General features: G+C 40.0%; 1 protein-coding gene across 1 annotated transcript in view; it reads right to left on the minus strand.

Moving 5' to 3' along the window:
• Nucleotides 1-16,934, minus strand: part of LOC129749241 (MOXD1 homolog 2-like) — a gene marked incomplete at its 5' end in the record, with an annotated part of 126,920 nt that overhangs the window by 13,610 nt on the left and 96,376 nt on the right. Inside the window, 2 exons of the mRNA XM_055744178.1 lie at nt 14,849-15,017; nt 15,113-15,786. Of these exons, the coding sequence (XP_055600153.1) occupies nt 14,849-15,017; nt 15,113-15,786 (843 nt within the window). The remainder of the gene's footprint in view (nt 1-14,848; nt 15,018-15,112; nt 15,787-16,934) is intronic.

The following is a 16,934-nucleotide window of genomic DNA, read 5'->3' on the forward strand; positions in this document are numbered from 1 at the left end:
TCAAACTGAACACAATTTTTTTAGATTTAATATGCTCAATGCATAATACCAAGCAATTATTGTGTTACTTTAAATAAAATTAGTTTCATTCATTTTGAGATAATCTCAAATAGAGATGTTCCGAATTGTGGAATTTGACCAATGGCCGAATTCCAAATATTGACCTTTCAACTATTTGGCCAAACGAATATTCAGCCGAATATTCTGTAGAGTATAAAATTAAATTAAATTAAAAATACATACCTAAGTGATTTGATAAATTTCCTTCTATTGCATCCATCTTCATGCCCCTCATGATTTTGAATCGATTATATCCAATCAGATGATATTACCAGATGATGTATTTCAAAGCCTATTTTTAAGTTGGGACATCTCTGATTTTCAAAATGTCATCAATAACTGAAAGGAAATCAGATGTCTTTCAACTTCTAGGGCGTTTATCACCAAAGAGAAGTGAAATATGGGACAAAACGCGGTGAAACAGGTCCCAAGCTATTTGAAATTGCTTATTTGATATCGAATTAGATGAAAGTTGAATTTGAGCAAGATATTTTTAAAATAGTTTTAAAAAAGAGCGATGATTTTTAACCTTTAGCAAACCATACTTTGTAACAAACGGTTGAGCAACTTAGGACTTTTTTTTATTGTTTCGATTATAGTCGTTTTAACATCTTGATGTCATTCGCGACTTATATAAACGTACAGTTGGCGGGCAGTCATTGAAAAACTTATCCAGTACAACTATGATCAACTCAAAAAGCAACGGACTTGTCAACTGAGCAATATTAAAAGCCCGTAGGGTAACTTGAAATGATTTTTTGATAAAATTGCAAAAAGGGCAAATCCACATAGGTTTAAAACAAACAAGAGGAAAATGACAGAAAATATCTTAAAATGTTAAATTTATGTTCATTTTAATTTTTTTTAACCGTTTTTGAACACGAAAACTTAAAAAAATTTACAACGAAAATTGACTTTTCAATTTGATTTAGCAAATAGTTTGAATAAACCCGGCAAAATCCGGGAAGTTTTGAACAATATTTGGGCATTACGGCCAGATTTGACTTATTTCCAATTCTTTATTGGATTTAAAGGCAAGCCTGGCTATGTCCAGAAAATCGGGAATAAACGATAATCAAAATATATCGCGGTCTACATTTTAAGAAACGTGGATGTTCGTAAGATGTTTTACTGAAACCGTATTTTTTTAAATGATTACTTTTGGATAATTTATGTACTTTTTTGAAAATTATGTTTTTGTATAAGTTTTTTGAATAAATTTTCGGGCTATTCGGCCGAATATTAAGCGCGACTATTCGGTGAACCGAATATTTGCCTCAACGGTTTTTGGGCGATCAGCCAAAAATTCGGTACATTTCTTATCTCAGTGGTCTAATGTACATATTTTGGGAAATGATGGTAAACGAAATTAAGTGTGTGTCATCGAGCAGTTCAAAAACACTTCTTTTTGTTACAGCCTTGATTGCAATTTTAAAATAAGCTCAATATGTGTAACTCTTGAGCTTTCAACGAGGTTCAAGTTTGTGGCACAATTTTTTATGAAAAAAACTGCAAATTCAACTTTTTTGGCTCTATCTTTCATGTGCAATGCACATGCAACAATTGCTCTACAAATTCACAAGTTACGAGCTACGACTAAAATGTTATTAAAGGTTCAAGAAGGGTATGGCCATTTAAATGGTGGGCGGTAAAACTCCTTTTTGCTACAAATTGAACGGTAAAATAAAACTATTTGGTATTGGTTTAGCAAGAAAGATTGAGCTGTTATCAAAACATTTAATATATTCGAGCATTAGAATTCACAGTTAAAATATTTTTTATGGGAGTTTGGTGGTTTTTATTAAAAAGATAAATTTCATTTTGTAAAATTTTAAAAAGATTCCAACAGACCAATTTGAGGTCAAATCACCTCGAAAGATTTATTTGCATCAAATTGCAACCACTGACTGCCTTCTGCATTCTAGGACTCCTCGGAAAGCATACCTGCCGCAATCTATCTTGCAATCCCGAAACTGGAATCCCAAACGGCCGGAAAACCAACATTGTAGGCATTTGCAATCAGAGCAGAAATTATTGCCCGTGAAATCCGGTTCAGCGAAATTCTGCTCCTGGCTTGCTGACCCTCCCTTCCAGCTAACTGGTTGCCCGCAATCCCCTGGAGATATTCCTAGAAAGAACTCAAAACCCAACCTCCCCCCCCTTCCGCCCACAAGAGGCCCATAAATAAATTAAGCACGATCCGACTATTCAAAGCCTTCCGGATTTCGGTGCAACTGCTCGGCGTTGCATATTTCGTGCCAGAATTTATTCATCCGCAAAAGCGTGCTTATGTTGGAGGAACCTAAGTGCCTACAATTTTGCCTTCTAATTCCACCTCCAGCCGCTTCGGTGAAAAGTGTTCGGCCTTCCATACATATTTCCATGCAGCACAGCTGCATTCCAGAATGATTGGGAAAATTAAACAAGGTTCTACACCTTTGGAGCTGGTTGATACCAAACGAAGCAATGCCATTGAAAGCTGCTCGGAAAATGTCTTTCGGTTTTCCGAAAGGGGGCAACCCTCTCTGATTCAAACCTTCGACATACCAATCCATATTTCTAGTTCTCAAAAAGCGAGAAACCAATATTACTAAGGCGCCATCTGGTGCAAAGTGAGTGCTTCGACAGTCAGTAGTGCGCTCGCTGCTGGTTTGTGGTTTTCCTTACTGGTTGCCCGCCAGCTGCCCTTCCTACTTCGCCAGGAAGTTCTTCAGCGGGAAACCTTCAGCCGGAAATATTTTGCTGCTCAAAGCAAGTGTGGGTTTAGGTGGGTGGAATGCAGTTTCCGTTCGGGTTATTTAGTACTAAGTGCAGTATTTCTCAATCTGGTCCTGGAATTCTTCTGAGAAAGTTATGCAAAAATATTTGATAATGTTCAGGATTATTTTTTGAAAAAATCATGGATCACACTATTTAGAGTAAGTTACTCTTCATTTGAAAAACACCATGGTAATTATCTTTAATGTTGTATATTCTCAAACGATATAGATGGAAATGAGCACGAAGACACACATCTTACATACGGGTTGTTTATGCGACTCAAACCCAAAACGTGACCCGCTTAATCCTTGCCATTTGATCAGCACAGGGCTCATCAAGTCCGAATAATTTAATGTATGATTTAATTTGTTTAAGATCTGACGCGAAAATACGGCAAATCGACCATAAGAAGTATACTTTACAAAGGAATCAACACACCGAACCAAAAATAATTATTTTGTTTTTATTAAAAAAAAAAAACTAATATTAGATTCAAATCTAGGCACTTGAGTGCCGAAATTAAAGGAACTTCCGTTAAGGAACACAATGAACAAGTTCTAAGAGCCATTACAGAGTTGAAGGTCTTTGAGGAAGAATAATTGGTTGTTTCAAAAGTATCTTCGAAGAATCAATGTCAAGAAAAACTACGAAAAAGGACTGTGCAACTTCAATCCGTCCTCAGGATATCACCCACCGGTCGAGCAACGCTAACAAAACTAAGATGCGGCTTAACCGTTAAGTTGCCGTGAACTGACTGAGGGCTGAGTAGGTTTGACAGCCCCTCTATAGGGTTGAGTAGTCGTGTAGACTCACGTTTGTATTAGTACCCCACACACTGACCAGAGAAGGCAAATCACCGACTTTGGGAATGGTGGAACTACCAAAAAGTGCTTAACTTCAACGTAGCACTTAAGTCATACAAAATGAAACACCCTATTTTTGTTGATGCATGTATGTGAAATGATGTGTCTACTTTATTCTGGACCCGCATTTTCAAATTCTACATGCATTCCAAGAATTCTCACTTATGTTACATAATCACTGGGCAGAAGACAAAACATTCGTTGGAAGCGAGCAGCAATTCATGGCGGACTTCCATGTAGCAAATGAGAAACTGGACAACAAACTGTAAAAATCTGATGAAGTTATGTATTGGTCATATATATTCATGTTATTTTCATAGTATACCGTCTCACGACATAACTTGACGAACATAATTCCTGAAACTCACTCATTCCATGGCAACCGTTCTCCAATTTCTCAGACATCCCACATTCGCCAGATCACGCTCCATTTGGTCTAACCACCTCGCTCGGTACTCATGCTCGTCTTGTTCCAACCGGATTTGTAGCAAGCACCTGTTTTGCAGTACAGTCGTACGGCATTCTGGCAACATGTCCCGCACAGGGTATCCGGCCAGCCTTCACCACTTTCTGGATACTACTTACGTTCACTGTAGAGTCGCGCGAGCTTCGCCCCCACACTCCGTTCTCCTGCACGCCACCAAAGATGGTTCACACGTCGCACGAATATTCCGAGTCTACGCAGGTCCTCTTCGAGCAATATGCATGTCTCGTTCCCGTAGAGAACAACCGGTCTAATGACCGTCATATACAGGGGCGGGATTATGGAACTCGAAACAATCGAGTTTTGTTCGGTTCGACCAACTTTGGCATTACCGATCTCGATTCGAATGGAACGTTTTGCGATGATCTACTACCCGATTTACTCGAAATCTTGTACGTTGAAATTTAGAACTCGGGCGAGATTCGTAAAACTGATTCTAAGTCGATTCGAGTTCAACTCGAAACTGGTAACTCGAATCGAATAGGATTCATAATTTCACCCCAGGTTACACTTCGTGCGGACTATGTCTTCTCGACCGCAGTTGCTTGTGGAGTCCATAGTAGGCACGGCTTCCGCTGATAACTCGCCGTTGGATGTCACGGCTGGTGTCATTATCTGCGGTTACCAGTGAGCCGAAATAGACAAAGTCGTCGACTATCTCCAGCTCGTCGCCGTCGATCGTGACCTTGTTATTATTGGACAAGCGGGTTTGGTCGGTTTTGGATCCGCAGGCCAGCATGTACTTCATCTTGGACGTTTTAATCATCAACCCAATCCTTCATGCTTCGCGTTTCAGTTTGCGGTAGATCTTCTTCACCGCCGCAGATGATCTGCCGACTATATCAATGTCATCGGCAAAGCAGATAAGTTGACTGGATCTGTTGGAAACCGTGCCCCGCATTTAGCCCACCGCTCGTCGTTAGGGGTTTTAGTAACACGTTGAACATCATGCAGAATAGATCATAGCCTTGTCGAAGCCCCCTGCGCGCGATTCGAATGAACTCGACAATTCACCCAAAATCCGCACACAGCATCGTCGCCTTGATCAGTCTGGTCCCAGAAAAGCCGTTCTCGTCCATGATTTTCGTTATTTTTTGAGGATTTGCCGTAATATGAAGATCTGTTCCAACCAATCTGTTTGCTTGTGGCGTTAGGCGGCAGAATAGGATTCGGGACAACACTCAGTATGCGGCATCTAGTGCAGTGATCGCTCGGCAGTTCTCACAGTCCAATTTGTCACCCTTCTTGTAGATGGGGCATATTACCCATATTACTCCTCCGGTAGCTGTCTTGTGTCCCAAATCCGGACCATCAACCGTGGTTGGCCAAATTGTCCGTGCCCGTGTGATTTTAGCTGCGATGCCATCCTATCCAGCCGAATTGTTGCTATTCAGCTGGAGAATGGCTTCTTTAACTTCACTCATCGTTGGGAAAGGCTCCTCAACGTCGTTGGCTACTCCGGCAAGTACCTTCATCCACCGTCTTGGTCTTCTTCATGTATGCCGTAAATGTTTTCATTGAATTGCTACTTCCACATTTTGATCACCTCACGATTGTCCTTTAGGATGCACCCGTTCTTATCTTGGCACATATCGGCTTGCGGCACAAAGCCTTTGCGGGATGCGTTGAGTTTCTGATAGAACTTTCGTGTTTCTTAGGAACCATGCAGCTGCTCCAGCTCCTCGATCTTCTCCTTCTCCAGGCGGCGCTTTTTCTCCTGGAAAATTCGGACTCGCTGTCTTTTCCGCTGTCGGTGATTTTCCACATTTCGACGGGTGCCTTCTTGCACTTCTGCATTCCCTTCGTCCATCAACCTCTTACACTGTTCGTCTAACCAGTCGTCCCGTCGAGCTCGTTCCATATGACCGATGACGTTCTCCGCAGCTCACTTGATGGCTGTCTTGATGGTATCCCAACAGTTCTCGAGATGGGCTTCGTTAAGCTCGCCCTCTGCCTGCAGCGCTGCTTCGAGCAATTGTGCGTAGTCTGCCGCGACTTGAGGTTGCTTCAGTCGTGTGACCTGGAGAGCACGTGGGAACTGCCCACGAAATTTAGAGATCGTCATTCCAATCGCTAGTCCCTTTCCGTCGCACGGGTCTTTGCCGATTTCCATCCGAAATTTGTTGTTCGTTATTCGTTGCTTGTGTTTTTTTTTGTAGTCACGGGCTCGCAAGGCCCGCAGCTAACCCCACTATTTCGCAGGAGGACCGTAGTGATGTTACTGTTAAGGGTCCCGAACACAACCAGGACGTTGTTGCACACCGCCTCTGACAAGGAGAACAGACGCGTTTGGAGCCCCCTATGGTCATATGGTCATATGAATTTCACAAAAAACATAAGTGTTTTAAATCAGATTGAACAATAATGAACATACTTTAAATGTAGTTTTTATTTGGTACTTTTTGGTCATTCTTCCCTTTAGAAACATCAGCAGTCATAGATATAAGTGAGAGAATGCATGTACTAGGGCGGTTTACTATGGGACATCTCTAAAAAATGAGGCGGCATCAGTGTTCGGAAAATCGCTCAAGAAAAGCAATCAGGAATGGTTTCTAGCTAGAATGATGCTACCTCCGAGTGCTGTGATACGCACGTGGCCCATTGAATATATGTCGAAAATCAACACTACAAGAAGATATACCATGCCCCACCGGAGGCTACCGTTGCTATTCGTCACGTGGCTAATCGACGGTGATCGACATACTTGGTGATACATTTTGAACGTCGCTCCCTCAATCATTCCCGAACGTCTATCCTCGCATCATTGTTGATAATGCTCGTTATTGATAGACGATCATTAATGTTTCAAAAGGAAAAATCTGAATAAATACCAGGACCACATGTTCAAAAAAGCTGTAGCACATGCTGGACAGTTCATTGCGGTTACCTAGTCATGATTTTGTCCTTCTAGGCAAAACGAAAAATAAAAAATCATCTGATAGCCTACATAGATCGCTCAGAACTGATACATATCAGTTATGATCCTAAAGGTTGAAAGTCGTTAGGGCATCCGCAGCAATCGCGAGTATAGTGAAAATGCTCACGCGTTTGATCACTTTTAAACCGCACCGGGGGTTAGTATGTGGGTGAGCAAAATAGGGCCGTTGCCGTCGGGACCGACAAAATCACCAAATTTGCTCACTAGAAAGGGGCGAGAGCAAACATGCACTGAAAAAAATCTACCATTTAAGGCTAAGTTCAACAAACGATGTTTATTAAAATTTTGTAATTTTGGTAAATAATTTGTTGATTAATTAAGCAATTGTGGCTTTTCTTTTGATTCGTTCGAACGTGCGGACGGAATTTTGTTCGCGGGGGGATCGGAAATGTGTCGAAAATTATATAGAGCCATTTTGGAAGTATTCTGTGCTGGGTCGAAAGAGGTGAAAATTTAGGCCCTCGGAATCGGTGGCCCAGGGTTTGTTCTTCGCAGCCGAGTGGGTCGTCGGAATTAGCATAATTTTGAACAGTGCAGAACTTGCAATTGACCAGCATCGAGTAACAACAACGTAAGCAATGCAGGTAAGTGAAAAAACTGTTTATTTAGCGAAAATTTATTTTTTTAAAATTTTTTTCTACCCTCCGTACAGGTTGGAAAAGTATAGGCAGCAGATAGAAAAAAAAAAACTTCACTGTCTGACCGGGGCCATGAGCAGCATCTTTAGCAGATAAGTTTGAACCGGGGCAATGACGCATACAATCCTCCTTCTCGCTGCGCTGCACCAGGGAAAACGGTTCCGACTCACTGAAGCCAAAGTCTTGGACCAGCGGCGGAAAACCTCCTGTTTGATCGTGGAACTCCACAGCAGCTGGCATATTTCGCGCAAGTTCCGCTGAATTTCGGCTGACACTGCACAGAATTCACTTAAGTTCTAGCTGCATCCGCAACCTGACCCGGTTGCTGGTCGCTCGAAACTGCGTGGCCCTGTTGCTGCTGTATGGCATCTTCAACCAGCATGTCGACTTTGGCGTCACATAACGGATAGCAGTTAACCCGTCGAATAACCTCCAACAATCGCTATGCATAATAATAATTAATAATTAATAAAAAATGATAATAACCGAAATTGAAGCGAAAAAACTATCGACTCCGAAAATTTATTCGATCAGTAAATTTAATTTAATATTTTCTGTTAAAGTTTTCTCAGTGCAATGCACAATTTAAAAATAATATGCTTCCACCCGGTGCGCGAAAGAGTGTGTATACCAAAATCGGTCCGCTGAAATGAGCAAAATCGGGCCGCGTATACTCTCGTATTGGTGCGTTTGCTCTTAGGGGAAGGAAATCAGCATCGAGACGTTCGTTGCTGATAGTCTGCATCCTTTTTTACCTCATCATGTATCGCAAAAGTGTTTCAAATACAGAAGCGTCGTTGTCATGCATGATTGTTTGTATGATTTGGTTGAAGAAGGAAAATTTGACTGCTTTGATTTTATGGCTCTGAATGTAGTCAAGCATGGCTCAGTGAAAATGATTGATTTTCGGAAGCATGGGCGGCATGAAATATTTTTTTGCCTTTTATGAACATTTTTGAAGATTATATGAATTTTATACATTGAACAATCAATATAAACTATTTTCAGCTACACCGAAAAAACTTTTCACATTAACGCTACGTGAAAATGTACATAGATTTTTGCCACCATGAAAATCATTTGAAATCTACGTGAATTTCAGGTAGCAAGAGCTCGCGCAGCAAATAGAATTCACGTAATTTTCATATGAGCTGCAAGTCAATTCCATTTGAAGCATACAAGGGGGGGATTTGCTCTGTTACATGCGATTCACGTAGATTTAAATCAAATATTAATGTATTTTTTTTTCTTTCACAGACTTTAAAAAAGAATTTTATTTTTAAAGCCATTCGCAGCAATTTTATTTTATTTAAAAAACATAACTTTTCATTTACACTTTGCTATTTTCGAAAATTTCACTTCACTTTAACTTACGATTTACGACGCCGTAAAGAAAATTGAATTCGGTGCTCCTCCGTTGCAGCATATTTACTACTTACAAAAATACAGCTGCTAGATCACCAAAAAACCTTCTATTTGTCAGCTGATAGTCCTTAGATCCACGCCATATTGAGAAATGTGTTCCTTCACATTGATTTTACGTGAATGACCCATCTAGAGTTTTGTGAACATCACAGAGAATACCCCAGATTCGTCTGTACTTGGCGGACCACTAGATTTTCACGTAAATCGAATGTGTCTTTGTTTTGACAGCATTCAACTATGTGAATTTCACGTAAGAATCAAGTGTTTTTTATTAGCTCCTACCTGCTTCACGTAAATCAAGCAAAAATTCACGTAATGAGTGGCTACGTGAAAATCCAGGTGAATTTAACGTTTCTTTCTCGGCTGAGTGTATGCTTTTGCATGTGTGCTCAGAAAGATCAAGCAATTTGGAACATGACCTCTTCCAAATGCATAGTGTTGTTTTGAAAGAATACGAACTTGAATCAAATTATTTCGTAAACGGGTGGATATTGTTGAGTTATGTGTTCACATTTTTTTTTCTATAGATGAATACAAATTGATTCAGGGAATAGTCGTTGGGACAAATGGTTCGAACGGATTCCATGCCGAACGATAGTGCTGAGGCCGTTAAAAGGTGGAATGCATACTAAACCAAATGAATGCATGTCAAATGGTCGTTAGGCCGAATGGTAATCACGCCGAATGGTCATCAGGCGGAATGGTCGCTAGGCCAATAAGATATCTTTAATACTTGTCTGCATGTTTGGCCGAATGGTTATTGGGCCAAATAGTCATGAACCCGAACGACTATGAGCCCTACGACTGCACCCAAAATATGTTAGAAATTAATTCTACGGGATTTTTCACGTAGTTTTTTATGCATCCCATCGTGCCTCTTGTAGTAACTACTTTCATTCCACATAAACGACTCATTAATTTCACGTAAAATCCATGTGGATAGCCAAGAACGCTTTTTTGTGATCGTGTTTGTGTTCACATGTTAATTCTGATAAGAAAATGTACGAGCATCTGCTGATAGCTTCATGGTGAAAACTTGTGTCAGTTTGCAAATTGACGTTCGTTATAGCTATTTGTTATTATTTTTGGTTCCGTTTCGTTAATTCACCACCCGCTTCCACGGATTTGATCTGGTTCAGTGGCGCATCAGGTAAGAAACCGTCCCGACGGTAGGAGCCCGAATTTAAAAAGATCCAACCAAATCCACTCACTAGTTAATAACATTTACAAATTTTATTTTATTTTTATTTTTGACTTCAGGCAACAGTGAAATATATTCCTCATTCCCTGAAAGAAGCCACCAAAGAATGATGGATCACTCTACGCAGAACACCGATCGGTACTCGAGGGAATGAGTTCTCCGTAGATACAGACCAGGTAATTACCATTATCACCATCAAAATAATTATTTTTTCAATGGGATACTAATTAATTTCTTCAACTTCAACAGGATTTAACATACTAAATCGTGCCAAATCGCACTTCGAGCCGTGGGAAAATGACGAAGTGACAAGCGAGTAGTGAGTAGTGAGTGAGTAGTGAAAAGCATTGGTATTTTATTTGTAATAATAAATAATAATTTAAAAATAAAAGAAACGATAAATACAATCAAACAACCAATTGTTTTTAATAAGCTTTCATTTCAAGTTTATTCTCAACCCATTTAGAATCAAGTATAACTAACAATAACTTTCATCGCCATATCGCGTTGAACGCAGGTGAGGTGCATGAAGCACAAATTCTTATTAGGGGAGCGTTTACATAATTTATTCGTAGAATATACGTGAAAATCATTTGGATAAAAATTATGTAGTTATGTAGATTATTTTGGGTGTATTGGCCCTACGACCATTGGCTTTACGATCGTTCGGTCGAATGATCGTTTGGCCGAATGATTGTAAGGCCGAATGAATTTAAGCTGAATGAATATAACGCTGAATGAATGTTAGGCCGAGTGGACGTTAGGCGGAATGGATATTTGGCCGAATGAATCCTAAGCAAAATGGTTGTTAGGCCGAACTTTCATAAGGTCGAAATGAGACTGGCAGAATGGTCGTTATCTCGAGTGGTTGTAAGTTCAAACGGATATAAGGCAGAATGGATGTTACGTCGAACGGTCGTTCTTCGAAGTGAGCGTGAGCTCCAGATTAGAGCAATCTAATTGTCATATGTATCTAACCAATCAACGTTGGCTCGTGGTTAGGATGCTTGCCTTGGATGAGATAGCTATTAACCGGTTGCCTCACCAATGGGTGGAAAAGCAAGCAAGCACGAAATCGGTCAATGACCATTCGGCCTAACATCTTTTCGGCTATGCATCCTTCCCGCCTAACAGCCTTCGGCTGGATAACCGTCGGTCAAATAACCCATTTGGTTAAGTGGCATATTCGGCCGAACCACCTTTGGTCAAATGAATTTCGGCCTCATGACTTTCGGCCGAATGACCCAGGCTCAAAAATGCACCAAGTTTTTGTTCGTCCCTGTCTCAATCATATTCAACAAATCGCTAGAGGATGCTGTCCCTGGATCTGGAAGACTGATTCAATAACCTTCAATTCATAAAGCTGGAAACATTTACCGAACGGAAAATTATCGCGGAATATCGATTCTGAGCTGTTTCCCGAAATTTTTTGAGAGTCTCGTTTATGATTTGCTGTACCAAACTACACAACATATCATTCCTAAAGATCAACATGGGTTCATGAAACGCAGATAGACGAACACCAACCTCATGAACTCATGACGTACGTATTGAAATAAGTTGACAGGCTAGATAAACGTAAACAAGCCAGCGACACATACGTAGATCTGAGTAAGACTTTCGACAAGGTCCGCATGATTTGGCTGTTGAAAATTGGGGCAATTGGAGGTTTCTGACTGGTTCTGTACCTCGTATCTCGTAGTTCGAACTACTTTCGTACGACTGGGCTCTATTTTCTGAATACCATTCAAAATTACCTCGGAACTGCCTCAGGGAAGTCTTTTGGGGCCGATGATATTTTCATGCATCATCAACGATTTGAATGCTACTCTAGAGTCAGAAAAACTGCTGTACGCCGGCGACCTCAAAATTTTTCGGACAATTTCTTCGTAAGTCGATTGCTACGCTGTCTTCAAAAGGACATTGACTGTCTGCTTGATTAGGGTCATCAAAACGGCATTATCGATTGTACTTCCACCACGTTCACTCGAAATCAAAGTCTCATCACTTTCGAGTACAAAATGTCAACGACTTACTTGAATCGCTCATTGGTCGTCAAAGACTTTGGTATCACTTTAGAAAGCAAGCTTAACTTTTACCAACATATTTCCATGACAGTAAGTAGCCAAAAGTTTCTTGGCTTCATAAGATGGAACACGCAGTTTTTAGTGACTTCTGCAGTCTGAAATCACTGTTTTGTGCTATTCGGCGTAGCATTCTTGAATTGGAAGTGCACACTTGGGAAACATATTAGGCTGTGCAATCGAAAAAAAAAAACATCGAGAGAGTGCTTCATCAGATTGTCAATCTAGTGGGCTAGTTTACTTAATTACAGGATTGAACATTCTCATTATATATTCAGTATTTTTTTTGGGTTTTTAAGCCATTCATCCCCATAAAGTCAGTTAGGGTACACCGGGGCAAGAGCAAACATTCAACTTTTCTCTGTTTCCAAAAATTTAAAAAATATATCTTATTCTAGAAATTGTTGTCCAAACAAACAATCTCACAAAGATAAACTAAAATTTATTCAAATGATTCACTAAAAACACGGCACTGTTCCATAAGACAAGAATTCAAGAACGTACTAGACGTGAAAAGTGTGTTTTTGTTAGGCATATTTTGACTTTAAAAAATGGCATTCAAAAACGCTTTTTCGCTGAAAGATGGGTGTTCGGGACTGATATTTAAGTGAGAGCATAAAAGTAATGATGCATCAGTGAATTAGCGGAAAAAGCATTGCGTTTGCACTAGCCCCCAAAAACGGAGTAAGTGCAAACAAAGAAATTTTTTCACAAAAGTACCGTTGCTTTTCGCCAAATATTTTGAAATTTTTCTCTTTCAATGGGAATTTTTTTGAGATCTCTTTTGGTGATTTTGGTGAACGATAATTGATAATTTTTAAGGTTATACATATTTTTCTAGGACATCTTGAAGTTTAAATATGTAAAAATCCGTTTGCACTTGCCCCGGTGTACCTTAAACATATAAGGAAACACTTCTTGCTTGTAGACTACTTCTGGGATTCGAAACACTGAGACATTGTTGAAGATGTCTTGAAAATTGTTAAAGCCAAGTTTTTTTTGACCATGCACACCCAACATAGAACAAGTTATATATGAACATTTTTAGAAAATGCAATCTTATTTTAGAATCAACCCGTACCCCTTATTTTAAAACCAACACGTACAGTTTGGAGCCTCTGCCAACTTACTGTTCCGACTTTAGTTAGCCTATTCTATTCATTTCCCATATGCTTTCTTCTCTAGAGGAAGAGGGAAAAGAAAGATCGATAGCTCTGGAGAATGCTAATTTTCGACTGGGAAATAAATTTTATTGACAAAGCACTTAAGCCCGAGTCAGTGAATATTTCAAAATCGAATCCGCTCCATCCACATGCCGCGCTCCGTGTGAAAGGAGCCTCACAATGAAAAGCCTCGTACATGTATGTAGTACGGGAAAGGTTCTGCTTCAGTGCTATCGCTCCATTTCTCTTTCGGAATATGCATCGTTCATAATAATCGGCAGGTTTCTCAAGATTGGTGCTGGGGAAAGAGAATTTTTTTCGAAAAAGCCTATCCGACAGAACCTTCTCCTTACAGTTACCCATCGAGCGAATCCTTTTCGGGCGACCTTTTTCAAAAGTTCATAATGAAAGCGAAAGAGGAGGTAAAAAATCTGTGGCACGCTTGGCTGGAATCTTTTAATAAATATTCAAAAGTTTTGCTTGTCGGCTGAGCTACTTTTCTGTGGTTCGATGGATCTTTTCACTGCTTCCTGGTTCCATCCATTGATGTAACTGGGCCTGATTATGACGATGAGGAGGCGCAAGTGTACGGTTTTGTGAAACACTGATGAGGCATTTAGTTTAGTGCACAGGTTATTATGGAGGTTCGGGACATTTGACATTTGAATTATTGTTGAAGAAAGGTGTGGAAAACGCAGTAACAACACAGGTTTTAGTGCAGGAGTAGAGTTTTCGGTTATTCACTTTCTCTGGCATGTCCTTAAAACACTACTTATTACATAAGCGATAGCTATTATCATTACTACACTCTCTTTTTAATGTTCTCAAATATGGGTGATGTTCTGAGCTATCCACTCAGAATATCTGACAATAATGCTGCGTTACCACGAACCTATCTTGAGTACTTTCGCTTGTGAGACAGAATAATATCAATACTAATACTATACATAGACTAATAATACAAACAAACATTGTTTTGGTTATGACGGCAGCGTTGCAGGACCTTTTGCTGCCCGGAAAACGTTTGCTTGGCGAAGGATCCAAACGAAATGGTGAGTTTCAACAAAAGGTACTATGAGTAGAATAGAGGTTTCATGTTTTAGATTTGCTTCTTTCGTTGATGCTTCCATATCAATGATATATGTATCTAGTTAAACTCCAAATAATTTTCTTCACTCTATAAACAGGCATTTGAATCCTCGTAAATAATTCATTAAAACTTGGATACTCACCGGCATGGGTTGATTTTTGGCACTCCAACACAACGGCTTGAAGGACCCTTTCCTCGTGACGTACTGGAAACTCTTGAAGTTGTTGTGCCAATCGTAGGAGATCAAACGGGTCTCCAGGGTCATTCCCGTCAGTTCTTTCGGTGAAGCAATCCGTACTGGATTGGACCCGCTAAATTGGTTGAAATTCAAAATAAATAAGATGTTAAAGCAATCTTATCTTAAAGAACAATGTATAAAGACTATATTCGTTCAATGGAAACTTACGGAACCAGTTCATTGATCCCCAGAGAGTGGAGTACCGTTGGAAGACTTGGTAGTGAATGACACGTGGTCAGTTCTTTCTGTCTTGGGTAATACAGTGTCAACACCAGGCAAGTTTCTTCCCTGGTAGTCAACCCACCCAGCGTAATAGCCGTTCTTCCGGAACTATCGTAGATGCACTCGGCTATCAACCGGTCTCCAGGAAGTACCCTAACTGCCGAGTTAAGCCTTCGGTACTCCTGATAGTTGTAATCCGTATTCTTGTCATGAGCTATCGGAAGCAGTTCTTCCCTATGTCGAATCTGCCTCAATTTGATCTGCCTTCCAATCTGATGGGTCCTCATCATCACCGCAAAAACATTGATCCCATCCCGTGGAAAGGCCCTCCTGGTACAGTCTCCCACGCAATGACCCTCAGAAACGACATGTTCCTGACCCGGAGGAATTATGTGCCTCCAGTTAGGATCCATTCCGACCGAAAGAACTCCGGCATCGTGATTCCTCAGCGAACTGCTATAGTAGATCTTCAGCCCAGAGTTGTCCACCATGACCTTACCCTTGGCAGTCGTTGGGTTCTCGTAGAACTCGAAACTGCTGCTGTAGTGAGTCTCCATCAGATAGAACCGAGCCTGGTTCGAATCCAATGGATAGCCGGCCTCATTTGGGAAGGAGAAACCCTGTTGGATTGAAAGCAAAATTGCAATGTTACAAATCAATGATGATAATAAATATTAAAGGGAAAACCGGGAACGAATCAAAAATTTTGGTTTAACTTCTTATAAGAGATCGCTCAAAAATGAAATAAACATTTGAATAAATTTTGCAATATGATAAAATTATAATGATTTTTATTAAATCTTAGTTAATGAGATATCCATAAAACATGTGAGTCACATTCCAAGTCTGCACACTTGACATCGAAAGAAACTAATATCCGATATTCGCCAACTTGGCCGATGGACTCACTAAGGTCAACAATAGGAATCCTGATTTTTTGAGAATAACCCACCCACCCCTCATTCGTAGTTCCTCCCTCTTTTTTAACGATTTTCATAAAGTCATCATTTCCAAAATGCAACATCTCCAAACTTAGAGTCTTAGAAAATTGAAAAAAATACTAGTTTAAAAGATTTTATTAAAATGTATTTATTGATTCCGTTCCAAACATCAAATCATCGATTAAAAATTAAAACGTAAGTTTTGGCAAGGAAAATATATTTCAATTTTCAGTTATATGACAGCGTCATACTTTTGAGACGATTCCACGTTGAAACTTATCAAATTCCAAATATTATATTTCTAGTTCCTGAGATATTACAGATTTAATTTTTTTTCGAGGAATTTCCCCAGCAAACATAAAATCGCTTGAGAAATGATAGATTAAGTCGTTAAAAATGTTAAGGCAAATCGCAGTTAATACCAATTAAAAAACGATTGTATAAATGGTTACTTAACACGTTCGTCGCCACGTCACCCATATATGGGTGACGGCTCTCTTAAGCAAGGTTGCCGCTCAGTTCTGCAACGCGTTGTAAATCTGAAGCTCTCTCGCTTTACTTTCATGCTCTGAGATTTTTTTTGGGCGACGAACGTGTTAAAATCGGTATAAATTGGATATGATGAAAAGTCCGCCATGTTTGCAAATTTGTTCTCTCGCGGGGGATTCAAGTGAGAGAACAACCTTGTTGTTCTCTCTACGAGAAGCCGTGCAACCAGATTACTAAAAATCAGATGGTTCATTTGAAAGAATTATCCAATGAGAGAAACAGCATAATGTCGCTGGCAACGGTTTCATAACTTGAGAGCAAAACTTTCGCTCTCTTTC

Source organism: Uranotaenia lowii, chromosome 2, assembly GCF_029784155.1.
Source record: "Uranotaenia lowii strain MFRU-FL chromosome 2, ASM2978415v1, whole genome shotgun sequence".
Taxonomy (NCBI): Eukaryota; Metazoa; Arthropoda; class Insecta; order Diptera; family Culicidae; genus Uranotaenia; species Uranotaenia lowii.